Source organism: Mustela putorius, unplaced genomic scaffold (assembly GCF_011764305.1).
Source record: "Mustela putorius furo isolate JIRA1106 unplaced genomic scaffold, ASM1176430v1.1 tig00000873_pilon_pilon_pilon, whole genome shotgun sequence".
In the NCBI taxonomy this organism is placed as follows: domain Eukaryota; kingdom Metazoa; phylum Chordata; class Mammalia; order Carnivora; family Mustelidae; genus Mustela; species Mustela putorius.
The window spans coordinates 568,949-591,146 of NW_025421504.1; the positions used below are offsets into that span (position 1 = coordinate 568,949).

Here is a 22,198-nt window from a genome sequence, read left to right on the forward strand (position 1 = left end):
TGCCCACTGCCGGGAGGGGGCCTGCTCCTCATGGACGCCAGGAACAGACTTCTGGGTCTACGTTCATGTGTACGAGTGTGTGTGCATCCAAGTGCACATGGGTGTGAACGCCTGTGTGCGTACAGGAGTGTGTATGCGTGTGCAGGTGTGCGCGGACGTGCGTGGGTGTGTAGTCAGTTGTAAAGTCAGTCTTCCATCCTGGCACTTGTTTCTCCGTTTTCAAAGTGCTCAGCTTATCCTTGTTCGGAAAATAGGGGGGCGGCCTCTGCCCAGAAAGGACAGCAAATGCTCTGCTTCCCTGAATGGAAGAGTGGAGGGTCACTTGCTTCAGACGAGCGCTCTGGCTGGCTGGGAACAAACCCAGCCCCTGTGCGGAAGGAGGTGAGCGTCAATACCAAGGTTGGGCCCAGGGCGGTGGCCAAGCGGCCTCAGGCCAGTGAGCTGCCTGCCTGGGCCGGGTTCCCTCAGCTGACCCATCTGACTAGGAATCAGTGGTCTCCTCAGTGCGGACAAGTGTCCTAGGCCTGCCACTCAGCTTCGGGCCAGCAGCTGAGGCCACAGAACAGCCTCACGTCCACAGCATCGCCGGAGAGCCTGCGACAAGCATGTCCTCACTCCACACCCTCGGCCGGCATCAGACTCAGGGAGCAATGGGGGTTCCATTGCTCACTCGTGGAGCTGAGGAGGGGGACCGGGGTCTACACTGGTGGGAACTCGGCCGAGCTCGAAGGCCAGGTGGAAATGGAATTAAGCGTCTGGACCCCGATATGGTCCTGAGCAGGGCACTGGACAGCTCTGGAGGTCAGAGCTAGTCGCCGCGGTGACCGGCACGGCGCAGAGCACGCACGCAGACCTGCCGGACACGCTCGCCGTCTGAGGGGACTCGTACCGCAGCCCTGACGACAGCAGGCCTGTGGCGTGGCCGCTGGGTGCGATGTGAACCTGGGCTTGCCCTGCCCTCCCCCTCACCTGGGACCCGGGGCTCACAGGCAGACACATGGAGGGCTTCCACCCAGCCCCGCCGTGGGGCTGCCCCTCTTCTCTGCACGGACGGCCAGGGTCAGGACGAAGGTGGCCATAAGCCAAGGTGAGAGGCAGAGGAGACCCAGCACCCCGCGGGGAAGGCCCCACTCTTTGGCCTGGGCTCTGGCCCCCGAGCGCTGCGTGCAGCGGGAAGGGGCTGCTTCCGAAGCGAGGGGAACCGCCCGCGCACCTGGCTGGTGGCTCTCTAGGCCCCCTTGGAGACCGAGGACGACGGCTCTCCTGCTCCGGGCCAGGCACTGGCTGCAGAAGTGCAAGGCGACGGAGGGCGCGGCCTGTGCGACACCGGCGTCTCTCAGCGCGCAGCCCGGGCCCTGGCTGGAGGGAGCGCCTGGTTCAGGGATTCTCCACACACAGACCCATCCTTCAGCTGTTTATTCCATCATCCGTGACCGCAGAGGATGAAGCCGGTCACGAGCAGAGAGAAAGAAATGTACAATCTCACGCCACACGCAGCCCGGACAGGTACGCGCCACAGCACGACACACAACACGAGGAAACGGAGGGAAGTGGAGGCTTCAGGGCACGGAGGGGTCGACAGGAGCGTCGTCGCTCGGGTTCCCGATACCAGAGCCCTCTGCGGAGGTCTCGCGCTTTGGGGACGAGCCCGGACCTGGAGCGCGGGTGTCCGTGGTCCGGCCGCTGCCGGCCCCGCCTGTGGGGCCGCTCGTCCCCTTCCTTCTCTGCGGCCTGTCGTGGGCACAGCACGGGCTGCCCGAGCGCCCCTCAGGAAGCACAGGCTCGGGGGAGGCAGGACCGCAGCGGCATCAGGAGGGACGGAGGGGAGCGCCCGTCAACCGCACGGCCTGGCCTACACGGCTAGCCCATCTCTGCCCCGTCTCCCTCCTCCATCCTCGCCAGGCCTCCCCCACCTCGCGGTGCGCTCCCCTTAACGGCCGAACGAGGGGGTGCGTGTCTGGGGCCTATGGCACCCGCAGCCACAGAGCCCCTGGGTTAGAGGTCTGGTCCCAGGAGGGGCTGCTGCCCGCCATCCTCTGGCACCAGGAAAGCACGTGGCTGCTGCCAGGAAAGCTGGAAATCCCGGCTTGTGTATCAGCTCCCAATTCCAAAAGGACGCAACTGACTCCCATTCTGGCAAAACCATTCAGGAGTAACGTGAAGTGGGTAAAAATAAGCCGAGTCGGGCAGACCCCACAGCGGCCTCCTCACACGGTCTCTCTGAGGCAGACGAGCCTGAGCTTCTAGGGTCTTAGTTCTTCACAGGACACTTTTTGGATTTCTTTTAAGCCTAAAAGATAGTGGTCTGTCTTCATTCTTGTTCTTTGGGATACTGTTCAGTCTTAAGAGAAAGAGATACGTACACTGGGGCAATCCTTCCCTCAGGTCAGAATACTCAAGCCGCGCGTCACAGAGAGAGCACCACGCCAAACACTGAGGGAGCCGCCAGCAAAGAGGGTAGAGAATTCCGAAAACCAAGGTAGCAACCGAGAAGCCGAGCCGTTTTCCTGCAGGGTCTCGGGCCCGCGCTCAGCCGCGCCTCCCTCCCCGGCAGCCAGCTCGACCTTTACCACTTGATGTCCCGGCTGCCCGCGGGGAGCCCTGCGCCCTGGTACATGGTGTGCAGGGCTTCCTGGACTCTGGGGGAGTCGGCCCCGTCCAGCCACTCCTGGTACAGCTCCTGCACGTGGGCGCTGGTCTCGGGGGGCCGCACGGGGATGTCCGCGTAGATGCCTTCCATCTGCCGCAGCAGCGCCTTGTCTGCCCGCCCGTCCTCGGTCTGGGCTTGGCCTCTGCCGCTCAGACAGCCTGAAAGACAAGCAGGGAGCTGATGCTATTCTTCCTGCCGCTTTGAAGGGGATGGTTCTGCAGCCGGAAAGAAACAACGGCGCCGTGGGGCCAGAGCCCGGACTGACTCTGGACGTGGGGCCCCGGAGGCCTCATGAGCCCCGGTCATGGGCTCACAGCCCCTTATGCTTCCTACTCTTAACGTACGTTATCCAGGAAACGTTTTTTACCTAAAAGTGAAGTAAGCGGTCAGCCTCTAGGACTGGCTGGTCGTGGATACCCATCGGGACTTGGAGAAGAGCAGGAAGACTGTGACCAGGGCAGCCACACCATGGGCGTCTCCGAGGGCTGCATGGCACCGGGGAGGGCGTGGGACCCTGCGAGCCTGCACGGGAGCCCATGCACCCGAGTGCCGCAGCCTGGAGAAAGGGCGCAACTCCCACGTCCTGGTGCTGGTTCCTCTCGGCTTATTCAAGGATGCCATGATTTACAGGGCTAAGTTCATGTAAAAGAATTTGTAGCAAACTGCCACCCTGGCCAAGCCCCTCTCTACTGGCCCTTGGCAGTACCCACCAGCTGTGTCTTTTTTTTTCTTTTAAAGATTTTATTATTTTTTAAAAACGGTTTTATTTATTTATTTGGGAAAGCACGAGCGAGGGAGAGTGGCACAGGCAGAGCCGGGGACGCAGGCTCCCCGCTGAGCAGAGACCCTCACTCGGGGCTCCATCCCAGGACTCTGGGATCCTGACCTCAGCCAAAGGCAGAGGCTTCCCTGACCGAGCGCCCCAGGCGCCCTCCACCAGCTACACTTTTGATCTTGAACCTCGAAGACGCTGAGCTATGGCAGGAGACCCTGCTCACCTTCCCAGGGAGCCCAGTCCTCTCCGCAGATCCCTGCCCCGGGCTCCGCCGCTGTCAGGGCACAGGTGAGTCTGCCCAGCCCCCACCCATGGCTCAGGGGAGTTGGACACCCCACCCCCCACCCCCACGGGCCCAGCTCCCCCGCCGCCTCATCCTCACTGTGTCTGCTCCTCCGCAGCCCCACATGCCCTCCGAAGCGCTGGCAGGTTGTCGCCGGCGCCCTGGCCAGGCCTCTCCTCAGGCAGGCTGGAAACCTGCGGGCCTCCCTGCTCAGTAGGGCGCAGGTGGTCCCACAGCCACCGGGAGGCCATGGGATCCTCTCCCTGGACACTGGTACCTATTCCACCAGCAAGTCCCTGGCCGTTGGCGTGGAACCCCGGCCCTGGTGCCTCCTGTCAGCCTCCATTTCCCATGTGGGCCTCCCTGACCTGCCTCTGTCCCTCAGGAAAGAACCTGCCTACCGGTGGGGCCATCTGAACCAAGATCAGGCTCTCATGAGCTGCCAGGAGCAGCTCTTCTCTGGGACCATGTCCCCAGGGGTCTCCTGAGGGGGCACTTGTCTACTATGTGCTGAGGGACGCAGAGGGACCACCGGGTCAGAACCACCAGGGCAGCTCCACAGTCCCACAGAGCTGTCAGAACGAGCAAGGCTTGGAGTAACCCAGGAGGGCCTGCTTCGTAGGGGGCTGTGGGGGGCCGTGGAAGGACGCTGGGGGCAGACCAGACCCCATGTCTTACCCCCGGCGCAGGCGAGCACCTCCACGAAGTGGTATGGGAACCTGCCCTTCTTCAGTTTCAGAACCACATTCTGGATGTTCCGAAAGCCGTACGCAGCGGCGAAGCGCAACAGAACCTCCCCGTTCTTTTCAAGGGTGACCTCCTGGAAATCTTTGTTCCTGTAAGATGAACACAGCGGGTTTTTTTCCTAAAGGTTTTATTTTAATTGAGACACAGAGAGAGACAGTGAGAGAGAGCACAAGCACGGAGAAGGGACAGAGGGAGAGGGAGAAGCAGACTCCCCGCTGAGCAGGAGGCTGGACCTGGGGTCAATCCCAGGACCCCGGGATCAGGGAGGCAGACGCTTAACCCACTGAGAAACCAGGCATCCCACCAAAATGGATTTTAATCTACAGCATCTTTCGCGTCCTTTGCGGCAGACAGTCGTTTTCCAATCTAAGTTTGAAATGTTAGCAAAATGAAAAATCTGAATAAAAACAGCACTTTGGTGCTCGCTTCGGCAGCACATATACTAAAATTGGAACGATACAGAGAAGATTAGCATGGCCCCTGCACAAGGATGACATGCAAATTCGTGAAGCGTTCCATATTTTAAAACAAAACAAAACAAAACAAAACAGCACTTTGGTCTTGGCTATTCTAAACCCTGCCAGCCAGCCAGCCCCCGACCCCAACTCGCACACGCGCACACACACCACCCGCGTGCGCGCCCACTGGCTTGGGGCGGCGGTGCTGAGCGCACAGGCAGACCTCAGGGTGCGGTAGGTGACCTCCCCCACGTCCTCATCGAACAGCTGCTTGGCCGCGTGTCTGAAGACGTGCGCCAGGTACCCGTCCGAGCTGGCCCCGTCATGGCGTCTCACCTCTTCCTCCTTCGGGCCTCCGAACCTGGCCAGGCAGACAGCGACACAAGCCGGAGTCAGACTTCCAGAGTCAGGTTCCCCGTGAAAAGAGAAACCTTTTACAGATATTGACATTCAGGCAAAAATCTCATGTTGCTGAGTTTTAACAACTAACACGAAGCATCCCCTGCGACCACTGTGGCTGAAGCAGCAGGCGAAGCCCCGCTCAGCGCGCGGTGCTGGTGGCTCCCCTCTCTGCCGCCCGGCATCCGTGTGTCCCCCCAAACTGCGGCACTCGGGCCAGAGTTGGGACTCTGTGCACACTCGCCCCAGTGGGGACATGCATGGGCTCTGGCCACAGGCTCTGTTGCCGTCACTTTTGTGCACCTCAAGGTGGCCTCTCACACGAGGGCGGCCACCGCTCAGCAGCCCGGGCTCGCCCCGCGCGGAGCCCGAGGCCTGCACATAAGGGAGCGCAGGCTGCAAGGTTCGGAACACCAGGACCACAGAACCCCGGCCCAGTGCTCTTAGCACGCAGAGACGTGGGGGAGCCGTTCTTCCCCAGAGGTGACCCACCCTTGGGCAGGTGCTGACACACAACACCAGGAACACACAGAATTCAGAGGTGGAGGGGGTGGACACCTAAATATCCCCACGGAAACCCAAATCGCCACACCCCAGCGGGTGGCACCGCACACCAGGGCCCCGCTGGTGTTCTGCTGGAGAGCTGTGAGGATGACCGAGGGTCATGGTGGGGGACGAGCCACGACACAGGAAGTGGCAATCCCAGGTCAGGCCCCCTCCCCCCATCGCTCTGCTGCCCATGGCCTCATCAGGAAGAAGGGAGGCCACCCACAAGGTGCCCCTCCCTGCAAAAGTCACTTACAGAGTGTCAACGGCAGCATCTTTCACTGTGTGGTCATTTTGTTCCATCATCTGAACGACCTCACCTACAGACAAAGAGGCGGCATAAGGAAGGCGGAAGGAGCCACACGGCCCACGCCAGCTGGACATCAGGCTTCCTGAGGAGCTGCTTCCAAGGTTATCTCCCCCACGGGAGCTTCCGTTAACGTGACCCTGGGCACGGTCACCCGCACAGAGGGTGGGAGCCCATCTCTGGCACAGCATAACGCTAACGTGAAAAATTCTGGTAGAATTTAAGAGTCCAAGTCCTCCTCCTGCCCTTAAAACAAGGGATGCTTTTGCCAACGATCTCTCCGTATTTTTGTTTCTGAAGCAGAAAATGCCTGTGTAAAACCACCTGTGGACGGAGGACCAGGACACAGTGGCTGCATTTACGTGGAGGTCGGTGGTGTGCAAAGATGAACTAGAATCGGAACCACGTTCCCACTTCCCTTTACACCAGGGCCCCCAGAAACCCTTGCTACCCAGGGCAGTGGCGTCACACGCACATGCAGTGACTCAACACGAGACAGAACGGTAAAGCTGGCACTGTGCCCGAGCAAGGCTGGTGCGCGGTTCTCACGCAAACCCACCGGCTACCGGGGAAGCAGAGGCCCTCCTCAGGTCCTCATGCTGGAGTCTCAGGTTGGGGGACCCGCACCCAGGAGTCTCTGCCCCCGAGAGCCGGCTGCCCTGCCGACGTGGCACGGGGCTTGCGGATGTAAGCCACCCCCCAACGGCAGTGTCCCACTGAAGGGCTCTCAGGGATACCAGAGAATCACTTCTGCCCCAGCGCACAGAACCTGCTGCAGGCTCTCTGCCAAGCACAGTGTGTGGGGGCTGCTGGCAAGGTCACTGAAGCCCCACGGGCCCCCACTTGACGCTAAATTAAAAAAAAGTCCCCGTGTTACCACGTGCAGGTCCAGTCGGTCGGCAGAGCCTCCGTCTCACATGGGACGCGAGGCTGCGGGAGCGCTGCCCCCCTACTTCCCTGCACTCAAACCCTCCGGAGTCCTGTCGGGACCTCAGAGGACGACCGGCCAGAGGCCCCAGGCGTACCCTGCCCGCCCACCCCTCACCTGAGGTTAACACGCAGTCAGCACCCCGGGAGCCGTGGCAAGCGGTGGGCAAGTCTTCTCGAAGGGCCTCTAGTTTCTTATCGTAGCAAGGAGCCACGATAACGTGGAAGATCTGGTCTGGAGACAGGTTCTGGGAAGAAGGGGCAAAGCCTGCTTGGGGCTGTGGGGAAATGAGGAGGCCAGCTGGGAGCTGGTGCCCCCACCCCTCCCCAGGGGTGCCCCCACGTGCTGAGGCCACTCTGGGTCCGGGCCGGCCTCCTGCAGACCGAGCTGTGACCCGCGCCTGCTTCCCGGCTACACCGGCCCCCCGCAGGGCCGCCTCGCTTTGGACGGGGCCGAGCCACCCAGAGCCCGGAAGGTCCGGCAGCCGGAGATGCCAGGGGAGAGCTGCCAAGAGCTGAACGCGCCTGCCCTAGACCTGTGCACATACTGACTGAACGCCAAAAAGGGTAAGGCACTGTGGGACTGTCGCCTGGCTGGCCGACCCTCAAACTTCCCGGAAACTTCCCAAGGGACACCTATTCAGGACGCTTCTCTGTTGCCTGCAGCAGAGTCGGCAGCCACACCACGAGAGGGCAGTCGCTGAGTGACATCTGGGGCGAGGCCTCGGCGAACGGCCCCACACAGGCCCCAGCCTGAGGAGAGCACCCGTCTCTCAGCGGGCCCACAGGCCCGGTTACCCTCTAGGACCGGCAAACTCCCGGACTCCCCCAAACAGTGGGGACGGGGCAAGCACAAGGGAGAAGGTCGCACAGCTGCTTTTCCTGCACCCCAAGTGCACGAGGGTGTCAAAGGTGTGTGGCTTCTTAAAGCTCTGGGTCTGTGGGATCCCTTGCTCTGCTGTGTCTTGTTCTCCAGTGTCTCCAGGGCCAGACCTCACCGGTTCCCTGGAGAGATGTGTCATCTGAGGGGGACTGTGGGCACCCTGGCAGCTGGAGACCCGACCACAAAAGGGGGCCACATCACGGGCACCACTGGGGTATTGGGACCTCCGGGAGGAACCAGGCCTGGCCGCTGCCAGGGCTCCTGAGGTGGCCCTAGATCACAGGCAGGAGGTCGGAGTGGGGGCCTGCAGTGGGGCGGCACAGTGCAGGGGCCAGCTAAACACAGGCGCCGCGCACTGGGGGGACGCGTGGCGGGTGAGGGCGTGGGAAGGCCTTCAGGAGCCTGCCTGGGAGTCTTCCCACCACGTGAAGGCAGAAGTGGCTAAAGGAGTCACGTGCCTACTCACTGTGGCCTGGGGGACAGGCCAGGCCCCCACACAGGGCCGCCTCCACGGCAGTCATCTCCAGGGCCCCCCACCACCAGGACAGTGTTTCCACTCGATCTGAGGCCAAGACCACCTTCACTGTGCCTCCTGGGGACACCCACCATCTCCTAGCCCGCGTGCTGCCCTCTGGGAGGCGGTTGGCTTACCTGCCGTCTGGCGAAGTAATCCTTCACCAGGGAGCCCATGATCTGCTGGGGAGACTTGGCGGTGCAGAGGTGTGGGGTAACGGGGTGGCCCAGCACCCGCTCGGCATATCGGACCCAGCCTGGGGAGAGAACGGGCCATGAGCTCCTCGCAGGGCCGCCTCCTCCTTCCGTCACACACGAGTTCTGAGCTCCTGGACCCTGTCACTTGGGGGAAAGCCAGACACCACTTCTTTTGACCTTCCAGGGAATTCGTGGCACCTTGGACCCCAGGGACCCCAGGTGCATATGCCCTAGACTGGAAGATGGCCCTGCTGGCCCCTGACGAGAGAGGATGCAGCGGAAGAAAGTGAAAACGGGTGCAGAAAACAAGTTTCACGGAGCAGCCGTGCGGCATCGTCCCAGGGCACCCGGCCTCCCACTGTGCGGCCACAAAGCCTATCGCAAGTTACCAGCCAACAACTGCCCCCTCTTCAGGGCAAGGACAGAATTTCACAGGCCCGGGTGAGGTCCAGAGAGCACACGGGGTCTCCGCCTAAGCACCTGGCCTGGTACTGAGTATCTCCTGAGCTGCCGAGGGCCGCTGTGGGCCGGGCTCCCCCTGCGGCGGTGCCGTCCGGGGAACACGGGTCAAGAGAAGGCCTGCAGGACGTGGGGCTCGTGTCCTTCACCTCCTGGGCACAGCCCGGTGAGAGGCCGACCCTACGGACACGCAGGCCGGCCCTACGGACAGGCATCCCCACCACAGCACCACGGCGAGTGCAAAGCTGCTCATCGAACCGCGGGGACAGCCGGCCACCTCCCTCTGACCGCTGCCGGCCAGGAGCAGCAGCAGGCACGTCAGGTGACGCGGCAACCCTGTCTGAACAAACGCCGACCGCAGCCGCCAGCGGCACGCGGGCCTGAGCGTGCACAGGAAAATGTCCGCGATGACCACGGTCTGTGCACAGGAAACGTCCGTGACGACCACCGAGCTCAGAGGGCAGCGGCCACTGCAGGGACTCTCCTTATCCCTTGCCTCTGAACGTTAAAAACAAAAAACTGCCGAGCAGGATGGAGCCTTTGGGGGCCCAAAGTCCCTCCCACTGCACGGCAGGCCTGGAAGGCCCCGCCCACCCAGCCTCAGTGCCAGGCCGGCACCTGCAGACACGGCTCCCTGGCGGAGGGCACCTCGATGCTGCAGGCAAGCCGATGTGGGGCGGCCAGAGGCACCGGACATCACGCCAAACAGCGGGAGGTAAGGGCCGGGGCCCACGGAGGATGCACAGCCCGGGGGTGGGGAAGGACCGAGCAGGGACGGGGAGGAGGAATCCGGGTCCCAGAGCCCATGGTGCCCTGCATCTGAAACCAGACAGGTCAGCACTTTCCTGAGGAGACCTGTGATCGGAAACTTGTTACTCGACACTGGCCGGGGGCAGACACACCGGCCTGTGCCCTGGACAGCCCCTGCCAGCTCCCATGGAGTCAGGAGAACAGAGAAGCGGCTGTGGGCTTCACAGCAGCAGGGGAGGATGACAGCGCTCACATGCTACCTCGGTGCCGGCTCTTTCTTGCAGCACTGCAGACTCCCCCCTCCCCCAGGCCACCACTGACAGGCCGGGACAAGAGGGGACGTACTCGGAGAAGAGGCCTGGCATGAGGCGCCCAGCTCTGCAGAGGGACACCCCACAGGAGACACCGGTCAGTCTGTGGGCAGCAAGGGCACCCCAAGGCCGGGAGCCCTGCATGAGGAAGACACGCCCCGCGAGCCGGCACAGGACTGCCCACAGCCCTGATCCCATCTGCCAGGTCAGATCATCCGACCTTGACGTTGCTTTCATGTCCTTACGGTCATTGAGAAGCAAAAAGGGCAACACTGACTGTAGGCAAGGGTTAGTTTTGACCCGAATCTGACCTCATGTCCCTAAATTTGAGAGGTGATGTGAAGCTGAACCAGTTACAGTTCTGACACACTTGGGTATAAAGCAATCCCCAGGGAAAGTGCATCATCATTTAGGAAGAACATTCTAGAACCTCCAAACCTACACATAAACAGACTTAAAGGGCTCAAGACCCTGGATGCAGCAAGTATCAGGCCATATTGGGAGTGGGGGGTGGCTGGTGTGCACCAGGCAGGGGCTGAGTGAGGTGGGGGGCTCCGGAGTGGGCCTGCGGGGATCCCCACCAACTCTCCACTCCCTCCAGGTCTAGGACGCCCAGTGCCGGGGGCCCGTGACCTCTGACCTCACCCATCTGCACGCCTGCCCCCAAGGCAGACTCGTGAGAAATGGTGCCTCTGGCACAGGAGGTGCAGCCGCAGCCCTGGGTGCTCACCGGGACAGGCGGAGGTGAGCATGGGCAGCGCCGGCTCCTCCTCGCTGTGCTGCTGGTACCGGCGCACAAACTCCTTCTGACTCTCCAGGATGCTGAAGTCCGCGGCTACTGCTGTATCGAAGACATAGTGCACCCCTGCAGGAAAGAGGGGGCGCTCAGCTTCGCGTCACCTATCGGGGGACCGCGGCGAGTCTGCAGACTCCACAGCACCGAGCTCTGCGTCTCCCTCTTACCTCGTCTGTACCACAGACCGCATAAGCCCAGGACCGTGCCTCACCTTCTTCTTCAAACAACAAACAGGATCATTTTTCACAAGAAAATATGTATGTTTTCTCTCTGGCTTGCTCTTGTTCTCTCTAGATCTACACTGATGCAAAACCTCACAGTAGCCGTAACGGTAACGTGAGATTACACGGAACCCGCAGCACTCTCTTCTGGTCAGAGGTCAGATCTGTCTGATGATCTTTGATCTCTTTAAAATAAATAGAGTAGGGCACCTGGGTGGCTCAGTGGGTTAAGCCTCTGCCTTTGGCTGAGGTCATGATCTCAGGGTCCTGGGATCGAGCCCCGCATCGGGTTCTCTGCTCGGCGGGGAACCTGCTTCCTCCTCTCTCTGTCTGCCTCTCCGCCTACTTGTGATCTCTGTCTGTCAAATGAATAAATAAAATCTTAAAAAAAAGAATAGAGTAAATTGGCAGCCCATCCCTTTCTGAATGCCATAATTTTTAGGCTGATTTGTAACTTTTTTTCTTTTTAAAGCTTTTAGCATTTTTTTTTAAAGATTTTTATTTATTTATTTCACAGAGATCACAAGCAGGCAGAGAGGCAGGCAGAGAGAAAGGAAGGGAAGCAGGCTGCCCGCTGAGCAGAGAGCCCGATGCGGGACTCGATCCCTAGACCCTGAGATCATGACCTGTGCCAAAGGCAGAGGCTTAACCCACTGAGCCACCCAGGTGTCCCTAGTGTGTGTTTCTTACGAAAGATCTTATTTGAGAGTGCAAGCAAGGGGAGGGGGAGAGCCAGAGAGAGAGCCACAGTCTGGGCACAGATCTGATATGAAGCTCAACCCTACAACCCTGAGGTATGACCTGAGCCGAAATCAAGTGTTGGAGGCTTAAATGACTATGCCACCCAGGTGCCTCTTTTTAGCTATCTTTAAAATAAGTTTTCTTAATACTGGCACATAAGCCCGAGACAAAACATTGTACTTTTAATAATTATAGCAAAGTGAATTAAATAACCTTAATATCTGCAGCTAGATAATTTTTCTTAAAAAAATTATAAAACATAAGGTAATGTTTTAAGATGACACTTAAATCAGGTTCATTGTGGATATGTTTTACTAATATCTAATGCCCCACTCTTTAAAAAATTGTCTCCCCAAATAGGGCCTTTCAGTATGAGGAGAGACAGTATCTAGGAACTCTGGTCTCCGGTAAAGCCAAGCCCACCTGAAGCCTTCTCAGATCCCAAGCCTGAGGGAACGGCCCCACGGCCCTCGGCGCTGTGGCCCAGTCCGGCAGCAGGCAGCGCGTGCAGGAACCATGCAAAGTGCCCTAAGGACCAGGGGCTCGTTCCAAGTGTCGCCTTATTTTCTTAGTAACCCTCCACGTGTTTAGGTCTTTAAAAGCCACTGCAGGGCGCCTTGGTGGCTCAGCTGGTTGAGCATCTGACACCTGGTTTCGGCTCAGGTCATGATCTTGGGGTATAGAGACTGAGCCCCGTGTCCGGCTCTGTGCTCAGAAGGGAGTCCGCTTCGGATTCCGTCTCCTTCTGCCCCTCCCCCAGCTGGCATGCTCGCACACACACTGTTTGTAAAATAAATAAATCAATCCTTTTTTTTTTTTTTAAAGATTTTATTTGTTTGACAAAGAGAGACACAGTGAGAGAGGGAACACAAGCAGGGGGAGTGGGAGAGGGAGAAGCAGGCTCCCCGCTGAGCAGGGAGCCCGATGCAGGACTCGATCCCAGAACCCTGGGATCATAACCTAAGCTGAAGGCAGATGCTTAACAACTGAGCCACCGAGGTGCCCCTAAATAAATCAATCTTAAACAAAAAACAAAAACAACAAAAAAAGAATCTGGGTGACGGGGTGGCTCCGTTGGTTAAGCGTCTGCCTTTGGCTCGGGTCATGACCCCAGGGTCCTGGGATGGAGCCCGTGCTGCTCCCTGCTCCGTGGGGGGTCTGCTTCTCCCACGGCCTCTCCCTTTCTCTCCCTATTTGTCGCTCGTGAATAAATGAATGAGATCTTTAAAAAAAAAAAAAGCCACTGCAGAAAACCCAAAACTCATGTTGGCAAACGCCTCCAGTTCTCCTCTCCTGAGCCTGCCTGGTGGTCTTGTGCAGGACGACAGCCCAGGGTGGCAGACGCTGCACAGAGGGTGGGTGGGCGGGGGTTAGGGTTACAGCCCGTTCCCTCCCTGCTCTGCTCTCCAGAGAGCACCCCGGACAGCAGGATGCCGGTCATCTCGCCATGGTTAGGCTTGTCCCAGCCTTCTGTGGGCCCTGGGGCTGAGACGACGCCACACGCCTTGGCAATCCCTGAACCCTCCCACGTGTCCCCGCCACCCCATCACCTGCTGCTCCCGGTGGGCCAGCCACAGACCTCACGCAACACCCACCCGCGCAGTAAGGGGGTGAGGGACGCCCGCCTCCTGCAGGTCAGAGGCAGGGTCCTCTTACGTTCCTCGAGATGCTGGCGGAGGTCCTGGTCTAAGCTGCGCCCCCGGGAGCTGAACGCTGGAGACAGAGGACAGCTGTCGGCTGGCCTCGTAGACTCACGACAGTATCAAGACATCTCACCAAGACTTTTGAGGAAGCCGCAGAGTCTTCTAGATGCATCCGTCACGCTGAGGCGGAATTTGGCGGCAAAATAAGGCAGAGACTGAGGACACACTGACACTACCAGCACTTTGTGCTGTGAGCGATCACATTTCTGCGGGAGACAGAGGAGAGAATGATACGGGTGCTGGGTACGCAGAGTGACGTAAGACACCATAATGAAGACTCCAGTCAAACAGAATGTAGTAAGTGTTCTATGAAACAGTGATAGAGGGGCGCCTGGGTGGCTCAGTGGGTTAAGCCGCTGCCTTCAGCTCAGGTCATGATCTCAGGGTCCTGGGATCGAGTCCCGCATCGGGCTCTCTGCTCGGCAGGGAGCCTGCTTCCCTCTCTCTCTCTCTGCCTGCCTCTCCATCTACTTGTGATCTCTGTCAAATAAATACATAAAAAAAAAAAAAAAAAGAAACAGTGATAGAATACACACGCACTAGCAAATATAATTAAGGGAAAAAATTAGGATTAAGAAGTGTGACTTCCCTAGAGATTTCATCAATTTTTAAAAACAATATTCTATCGATAAATGTGAACACATGAACAAAAGTGGGTAATTCTAGAGGAAAAATAAATATTACCATATTGGTTCATAAATAACTGAAATGACCCAATAACAATTTAAAGATACACACACACCAACACATTTCAATTAGAACAAAATACATAGACACCGAAACAGTGTCCGGAGATCTGTCCCCAGGGACCTCAGTCCTGGTCAGTATGGCAAACTGTGGGGTATGGATGCATGTATGCATGTATTTTGTTTGTTTCTTTTTAAGGAGACAGAAAGAGAGCAGGGCTGGGGCAGAGGGCGAAAGAGAGAAACTTAAGTAGGCTCCACGTTCACCACAGAGCCTGACACAGGGCTTGATCTCATGACCCCAAGATCATAACCAAAGCTGAAACCAAGAGTCAGACACTTAACTGACGGAGCCACCCAGGATCCCCAAACTGCAGGATATTTTTAAGGAGTGGATCATTCTCACCTTCTATAAACTGTTCTAAAAAATACTGTACTGGGGGGGGGGGCACCTGGGTGGCTCAGTGGGTTAAGCCTCTGCCTTCGGCTCAGGGCATGATCCCAGGGTCCTGGGATCGAGCCCCGGAGCCCCGCATTGGGCTCTCTGCTGGGCAGGGAGCCTGCTTCCTCCTCTCTCTCTGCCTGCCTCTCTGCCTACTTGTGATCTCTGTCTGTCCAATAAATAAATATAATCTTTAAAAAAAAAAATACTGTGTGGGGCGCCTGGGGGGCTCAGTGAGTGAAGCATCTGCCTTCAGCTTGGGTCATGATCCTGGGGTCCTGGGATGGAGCCCCGCGTCGGGCTCTCTGCTCAGCGGGGAGCCCACGTCTCCCTCTGCCTGCTGCTTCCCCTGCCTGTGCTCATTCTCTGACAAAAAAATAAATACAATCTTTTAAAAAAATTAGTGTGTAAACATGAAACAACAAGGCCATCAACACCCTGAGTCAAAACTGACAGTGGCCGCTCAGGAACTCCTGAGAAAAACACGAACAATTCATCAGCAACACAGGGGCCGTGACGCAGGTGAGGACGCCGGCGTCAGGTCTCCCACGTGACCCTGTAACCTGGCGTTCGGGGCACACACGGGATTACCAGGACAGGGCTGCGTGGGTCAGACGCTGTCAGCAAGTCACGCTTCTGAACGCAGCCCAGCAGAGTGAGGAGGCAGGGGCCGGGGGCATCGTGAGTCTCCGCTGCTAACGGAAGGGGGAGGGCAGAGGGTCATCTGTCCCCAGCTCCAGGAGCCAGACTCGGTGCTTCCAACCCTTCCACCTGATGCCCTGCCCAGGTCTCCAGGCCTCACGCTGTTCTCACTCAAACGTCCCCTCTCTGAGGGAGCTGCTCTGTGGCCAGCGGGGGAGCAGACAGCACCCAGGCCCGCGGCAGCGGAGAAAGGGCAAGCGCGGCGCCCCGACGGCCGCGGGAGCAGCTCGCCCAGCCCGCCCGGAACCTCCCCTCCGTCCAGTTTCGCGAAATCACCGGCTCCTCCTCCTCCATCTCGGCGTCTGCAGCGGCAGTGCCAGCTGGCACGCACATCGACCGCAAGTTTCTATAAACATCTACTTAACAGTAAAACTTCCCACTGAAGCCTGAATCGAGCTGTCGCCACGGGGAGGAGCTAAGCTGCACCACAAATGAGCCGAGTCTGTTCAGTGCAGTAGCAGAGCAAAAGCCACTCTGTTCAGAGAAGGACAAGCAAGAGCAGGTGGGGACTGCCGCTCACTCGGGGGCCTCCCGGGGAACCTGACCACCAGGAAGGGAACAGACACACTACACTGCTGACGACAGGAAGACCAATATTTCTCTCTGAAACCGTGACCTTAAAAATGCTGGATGACGTCCCAGGAGCACGCCACAGGGGTAGCGGCAGACACGCACGACACGGCCGCGCTCTGTCCTCTGTGCCGCGGTGCCCACGTGCAGCCCACACCGCTCACGGGCTCTGCCTGGCCCTGACACACTGGCTGTTACCAAGACGGCGGGGGGGGGTTCCCAGGGGCACCTGCGCTGCTGCAGGCAGGCCCGGCTGTGACCCGGCTTCCTGAGAGCGGCCGGGAGCGAGGGGTAAACCCAGGTATGCTTCAGCCCCTCTGGCTCACCTGCCCTTCCTTTCACCTGTCCAAAGCTGAGTGACACAGCTCCATAGGACAGCGGAGGGACCACGGCCTTGCCCCAGCCTGAAAAGACCATCCGACCGGAACCTTGCCTTTAGGAACAGACTAGGGACCTTGCCTCATATCACGTTAGTGAGGGAACATGACCCTGGGCAGGGGCTTTGGAGAGACTGGACTCCAGCAAGGGATATGGGGCCAGGGCCAAGACGCGTGCCCGGTGCCCCAGCAGAGGCTTCCATGCCTCGCCACCACCTCCCGCCCCCAGACCACAGAACCAGTAAGTGCCCAGGAACCCTACCTTATTAAGGTTCAGAACTCGAAAGAAGTCCTTGGCATTCTGCTGGGAGACCCGGGCTCCTTCCTCCGCTGTCACACAGCTGTCGCACGCCAGGCAGTCACTCAGAAAGATCTTGGCATCGGCCAGTTTATGGAATTCTCCCTTCTATGAAACAAGGGTGTTCTGGTCTGAGTCTTCAACAAAGACCAAAACATGTGCTTCTCTGGGGACAATGACAGCATGAGACCAACACGAACACAGACACGGATCATCCTGGACAACAGAGAGCCAGGCCTGGAGCTCCGGGCGCCGCGGGGGATAGAATAGGCCACAGTGAGATCAAGGAGTCACCCAGATGACAATCCAGGGTGAGAACAGGACAGCACTGTCACATGGCTGGAAGAAATCCACATTCCTGTGTCTCAGGAGCTGGCCCGGTGCCTCCGTCCCTCCGTCCCCTTCTGGGTTGCTCCCGGGGATTCCGCTCTTGGCCTACTCTGTACTCCCCGCTGAGCTCATCAAGGCCCACAGCTCGCCAAGGAAGTCGGCAGCCTGGCTTCCCGAGGTCTGAATGGTGCCCAGGAGTTTCCAACAAGCTCCCGGGTGGGCCAGAGCAGCCACAGCAAGGGTCTGGAGCACGTGGCCCGGCACACAGACACTGCTGCGCTGCGCGGAGAATCCTGGCCCTCTGGCCCGGCCCAGGGGCCCATGCGCGCTCTCCGCGCTGCTCCCGGTGGGACTCCCTCCACGCCTGGTGCGCTACGCACCGCACGCTCTCCTTCCTGCAAGCTCTCGGGGCTGGGTCCGGTCCCTTACCACTGACCTGTTCCTTCCACTTCCTCTGGTCTCCTAAACATGTGTATCCCGGGGAAGACTGTCCATTGTCCCTTCTCGGCCACCAGCCTCGGCAGAGCAGTGCCAGCTCCGGCAAGCCCGACACTTCCCCCATCTTCACCTCCGGTGGAGCCCTCTCCTTTCCCAAGCCCTGTAGAGCTCCGTGCCCTTGGACGGCAAACTGCACGCGGCTTCCCGGGCCACACCCGCTCTCCTGCCTTCAGCACTGGCGCGGCCTGCCTGGGCCCCCACCGCCCGGTCTGCCAGGTTCTTTCCTTCATTTTCCCCTGCGCTAGCTGCCTTAAGCCACCTGCCCCCACCCATGAGCTGTCTCCTGCCCCAGAGCACTCTGTCCACACCTCCCCCCGCCTGGGGAGCGCACCCGCCCCTGAGCTGCTCACCCTACGCCCCTGAGCTGCTCACCCTACGGGCGGGGGGGTGCTGCCCACCACGCTGGCAGGACGCCTGCTGAGGCTGTGTGCATACCTTATCTCTGCATTACCACAGCCCTGACAGGGAAGGGACCCAAGTCCCCAGGTTACTGATAAGGAAACCCGAGCTCCCGGGTTTAGAGGTCTGTCCGAGGTGATGTGGCCAGAGGGCAGCTGTGGGAGGTGCCAGGCGCTCCCTGCTACTTCTGCCTCTGCGCCCCGGGTGCCCATTTCATCTGCTGCTTGCCAAGCCCTAAGCTGCCAGAGCAGAGCAGAGCTGGTATACGAGGGACGAGATCAGCTCCGCCAGGTCAGACCTTGTGTTGGCATCAAGAGACTCAAGCGAAACCTGCTGCTGTTTCTCCCACGCTGCCAGCTCTCCACGAGTGAAGTCAGGACCAGTCCTTTCCAAGGGAAGAGTGACCTCCCCTACCCAATAAACTTAAGCCATCGCTGCTAGCTAAGAAGGATTTAAACCCTCAAGAATGGAGTTAGGGACGAAACCACTGGAAAAATAAACTTACAGGATCGCGAGATTTGAATTCTTTTATAAATTACCTACCCAAACTCCCATTTTACAGAGTGAAATTTTTCTTTTAAGAAATTGGAGATTTAAATATTATGCCACTATTTCCAGTCAGTGACGGAAGATGCTATTTTCCTTTGTTTTTCACTCAGTCGGCTTCGGCTGGGTGTACGTATTCTGAGAACTCTTGCTCTTGGCACTTCTGTCTAGAAGGTCACGTGCCTCGGAATGACCAACCCAGGGCCTCGTTAGTTCTTGGACGGGAGGAATGACCGCCCCACATGCCCGCAGCCCCTGCAGGGGCACCACTTCAGCATGTTTTGTCTTAGAGCAGTGGTGTGCCAGGGACAGGAGCCCTCCGAGAAGAGAAAAACAGCCCCGGCCATTTACTCCAGGCTAACGTGAAACTGAGAAATTACTTGCCTCTCCGCTCTCCTGGGCCAGACTCGGTCCTTCAACTGACGCATTCTCTTGGTCCTCGGTTTTTGTTTTCTTACTACATTCCTTGAAAAAGCAAAGGAACATAGAAGAGTACTTTTAATTTGACTCTCAGTTTAGAAAGATGTGTGTACACTCTGATCCATTAGCCTCATATGTAGAAATCTTTTCTATAAAAATAAAAGCACCTGGACTTGTGCACACACATGCATGCCCTCCCCTATCCGTGTCCTTGCGGTAACTGAAAACTAGAAGCAACGTGGCCTTCCACCGCCAGGTAAATAACACCGACAGCCTGGACACCTGCTACATTCAGATTACGCTGAACTAGAATTGTGAGTAATGCTCTGGAAATGGATCTCCGTATAGTGTTAAGTTTAAAAAAAAAAAAAGGGAAAGTGATAAAATATTTATATGATCTAATTTTTGGAAAAACAAACCAAAAAACCCGATTCCCACAGTGAACGGCTCTCTACGCCGTTACAGCCTAGAAGCAAGCGTGGAAGGCTACCACGGTCCCTAGGGTTACCCAGGTGGAGAGGAGGACCAGCCCTGCCCTCCCTACGTTCCTGTTTTCTTACTGTAATTATGTAAGTTGTATAAAAACTCTTTAAGAACATGTTTTGGGGGCGCCTGGGTGGCTCAGGAGTTAAGCATCTGCCTTCCGCTCAGGTCATGATCCTGGTTCTGGGATCGAGCCCCGCATCGGGCTCCCTGCTCGGCGGGAAGCCTGCTTCTCCCTCTCCCTCTGCTGTGCTCCCTCTCTCGCTGTATCTCTCTCTCTGTCAAATAAGTAAATAAATAAACATCTTTAAAAACAGGTGAGCACACAGAAAACATGTTTTGGTCATTGTTTCCATCATCCACATCAAGAACCGTGCCCGCTAGGATTGCCCTGAGTGGTGACAGAGGTCAGTTTGTTTTTCTGAGTGGGGTTTTTTGGTTTTTGCTTTTTGGCGGGGGCGGGGGCGGGGGCGGGGGGCCTTCAAACATATCTTGAAACGACAGACCAGTGCCAGAGAACAGGAAAGACTGAGCGTGAGCCCAAATGTCAGGTGACTACAGGCACCTGGAAGTGTAACCTGAGGCGCAGGAGCGCCGGGCATCTGGCAGGTGCAGCGGCCGCCGCTTACCGGCTGCCCTCCACCCGGTATACCCGAACCAGCTGTCACACAGGAGGCGAGTCGGCCGGAGGATGCACAGGCGCCGGGAGCGGCACATCCTGGAGACCGGCGATGGCGGCCGGGGGGCCACGGGGCCAGGGAACCCGGGACCGCGCCGCAGCTGGGACCCGACGCCAGCACGGGGCACCAGGTCTCCGGGAGGCCGGTGACCGCAGGCGGCTCCGACCCCGACCTGACCCGCTGATCTCGAACAGCCCCGACCCCGGCCGGACCAACCTCCTGACCCCTAGCAGCCCCGGCTGGAACGACCCCCGACCCTCTGACTCCGAGGAGCCCCGACCCGGAGCAGCCCCGACCCCGGCAGGACTGACCGCCCGACCCGGAGCAGCCCCGACCCCGGCGGGACTGACCCCCCGACCCGGAGCAGCCCCGACCCTCTGACTCCGAGGAGCCCCGACCCGGAGCAGCCCCGACCCCGGCGGGACTGACCCCCCGACCCGGAGCAGCCCCGACCCTCTGACTCCGAGGAGCCCCGACCCGGAGCAGCCCCGACCCCGGCGGGACTGACCCCCCGACCCGGAGCAGCCCCGACCCCGGCGGGACTGACCCCCCGACCCGGAGCAGCCCCGACCCCGGCGGGACTGACCCCCCGACCCGGAGCAGCCCCGACCCTCTGACTCCGAGGAGCCCCGACCCGGAGCAGCCCCGACCCCGGCGGGACTGACCCCCCGACCCGGAGCAGCCCCGACCCTCTGACTCCGAGGAGCCCCGACCCGGAGCAGCCCCGACCCCGGCGGGACTGACCCCCCGACCCGGAGCAGCCCCGACCCCGGCGGGACTGACCCCCCGACCCGGAGCAGCCCCGACCCCGGCCCGACGATGTCCCGCCCCGGCCCGACGACGCCCCGCCCCGAGCGCGCGGGCCCACCTTCCGCGTGCAGTGCTCACACTTCATCTGGAGCGGGGCAGGCCGGGCCCAGGACTCGGCCTCAGAGCAGCACCGGGAGACTCGGTCACAGACGCCCGGCGCCCGCCGCCCTTTGTTGAAGTCACCCCCGGTGCCGCCCCACCCCCGGAGGCTCCGATCGACCAATGAGAACGCCGGGAGGGGGCGGGCCACAACTCCAAGCCAGTAGGAGCGCAGAGAGGGCGGTACGGCTCCGCCCACATTTCTCCGTCTGGGCCAATGACAACCCGAGGAAGGGGCGGTCCGGGCCGTGAAGCCAATCGGAGCGCGGGGGTGGAGAGCGGCGGTCGGCCGGGCGGCCCCGCGGGTCATCTCGCCCTTTTCCGCGGCTCGCGGGTCTGGGGCGGCCCGGAGCGGACAAGCAGACCTTCCCCAGGAGGCGGACAGGCAGACCCTCTTAGGACTTATCCTGGGGCGCCTGGTTTGTCAGTTGGACCTGGAGACAGGCTTCGCCAGGCCACCGCCATTGCCGCCCGGAGGCGCGTCACGTAGGCCGGCCGGGCGGCAGTGCGCACGCGCGGGTGCGCACCACGTGGCGGCGGGGCGCGCGGGAAGCTGGGTGTGAAGTCGAGTCCGCCCGCGGTCCCGGCACGTGCGGGGACGGTCCGGCGCCGGCTTTGCGGGAACGCGCAGTTGTTTCTGCGGGGCTCGGGCGAAGCTGGTAACTCCTGGTCGTGAAAGCCGACGTGCTACGACATGCGTGTTGTCGGCTCTTGGCGGGATGGTCGGAGCGGGAAGCCTGCCGGGGGCAGCCCGGGGCCCCGAGGAGTCCGGTGGTCTCCGGCCGTCGCACCAGCACGCTGGGCTTCTTCGGAGGCAGCGGGGAGCTGCCGTCCGGACCGAGCCGGCTGCCCCGCGGGGAGCAGCCCACGTCCGCGGAGGACACGGGGGCGCGGGAGGGGCAGCTGCAGACTGGACGGTGGCTTCGCCAGCCCCGAGCTGTGACTGCGGCTGGGGGGCGGCAGTGGCCACTGCGAGGTTCCGGCTGGTCCGCAGCTGAGCGCAGCTTCCCCGGCCCGCCCCAACCCCACCCAAAGGACGCTCTCTTGATTCCGTTTTAATTTATGGAGGTTCCGACAGGTAAACCCGCGGGGTCTGCATTGGCCTCCGGCCTAACCCCTGCCTTACTCAGGTCTGTGTCAGCGCCATTCCCTCCATTTTCAGCGGGAATAAGAGGGTAATTTTAGGTTGTC

General features: G+C 59.8%; 1 protein-coding gene and 1 non-coding gene across 3 annotated transcripts; one reads left to right on the plus strand and one right to left on the minus strand.

The window, feature by feature from the left end:
- Positions 1-1,401: 1,401 nt before the first annotated feature.
- NARF (nuclear prelamin A recognition factor) lies at positions 1,402-21,119 on the minus strand. Of its 2 annotated transcripts, none has more exons than XM_004748640.3 (11): positions 20,967-21,119; positions 18,900-18,980; positions 16,707-16,850; positions 13,741-13,873; positions 10,937-11,071; positions 8,627-8,745; positions 7,211-7,340; positions 6,115-6,178; positions 5,137-5,274; positions 4,387-4,544; positions 1,402-2,808 (listed from the first exon to the last, which is right to left on the minus strand). In XM_004748640.3, exons 1-11 carry the CDS (start codon positions 20,991-20,993, stop codon positions 2,567-2,569), a joined length of 1,371 nt encoding a protein of 456 aa, XP_004748697.2. In that variant the 5' UTR covers positions 20,994-21,119; the 3' UTR covers positions 1,402-2,566. The 2 variants fall into 2 exon arrangements, with proteins under 2 accessions (XP_004748697.2, XP_044941553.1); XM_045085618.1 differs by having other exon boundaries at positions 2,728-2,865.
- Positions 4,874-4,980, plus strand: LOC123393550. Its single transcript, XR_006608380.1, has one exon. It is a non-coding gene; the product is annotated as a U6 spliceosomal RNA (small nuclear RNA).
- Positions 21,120-22,198: the final 1,079 nt, after the last annotated feature.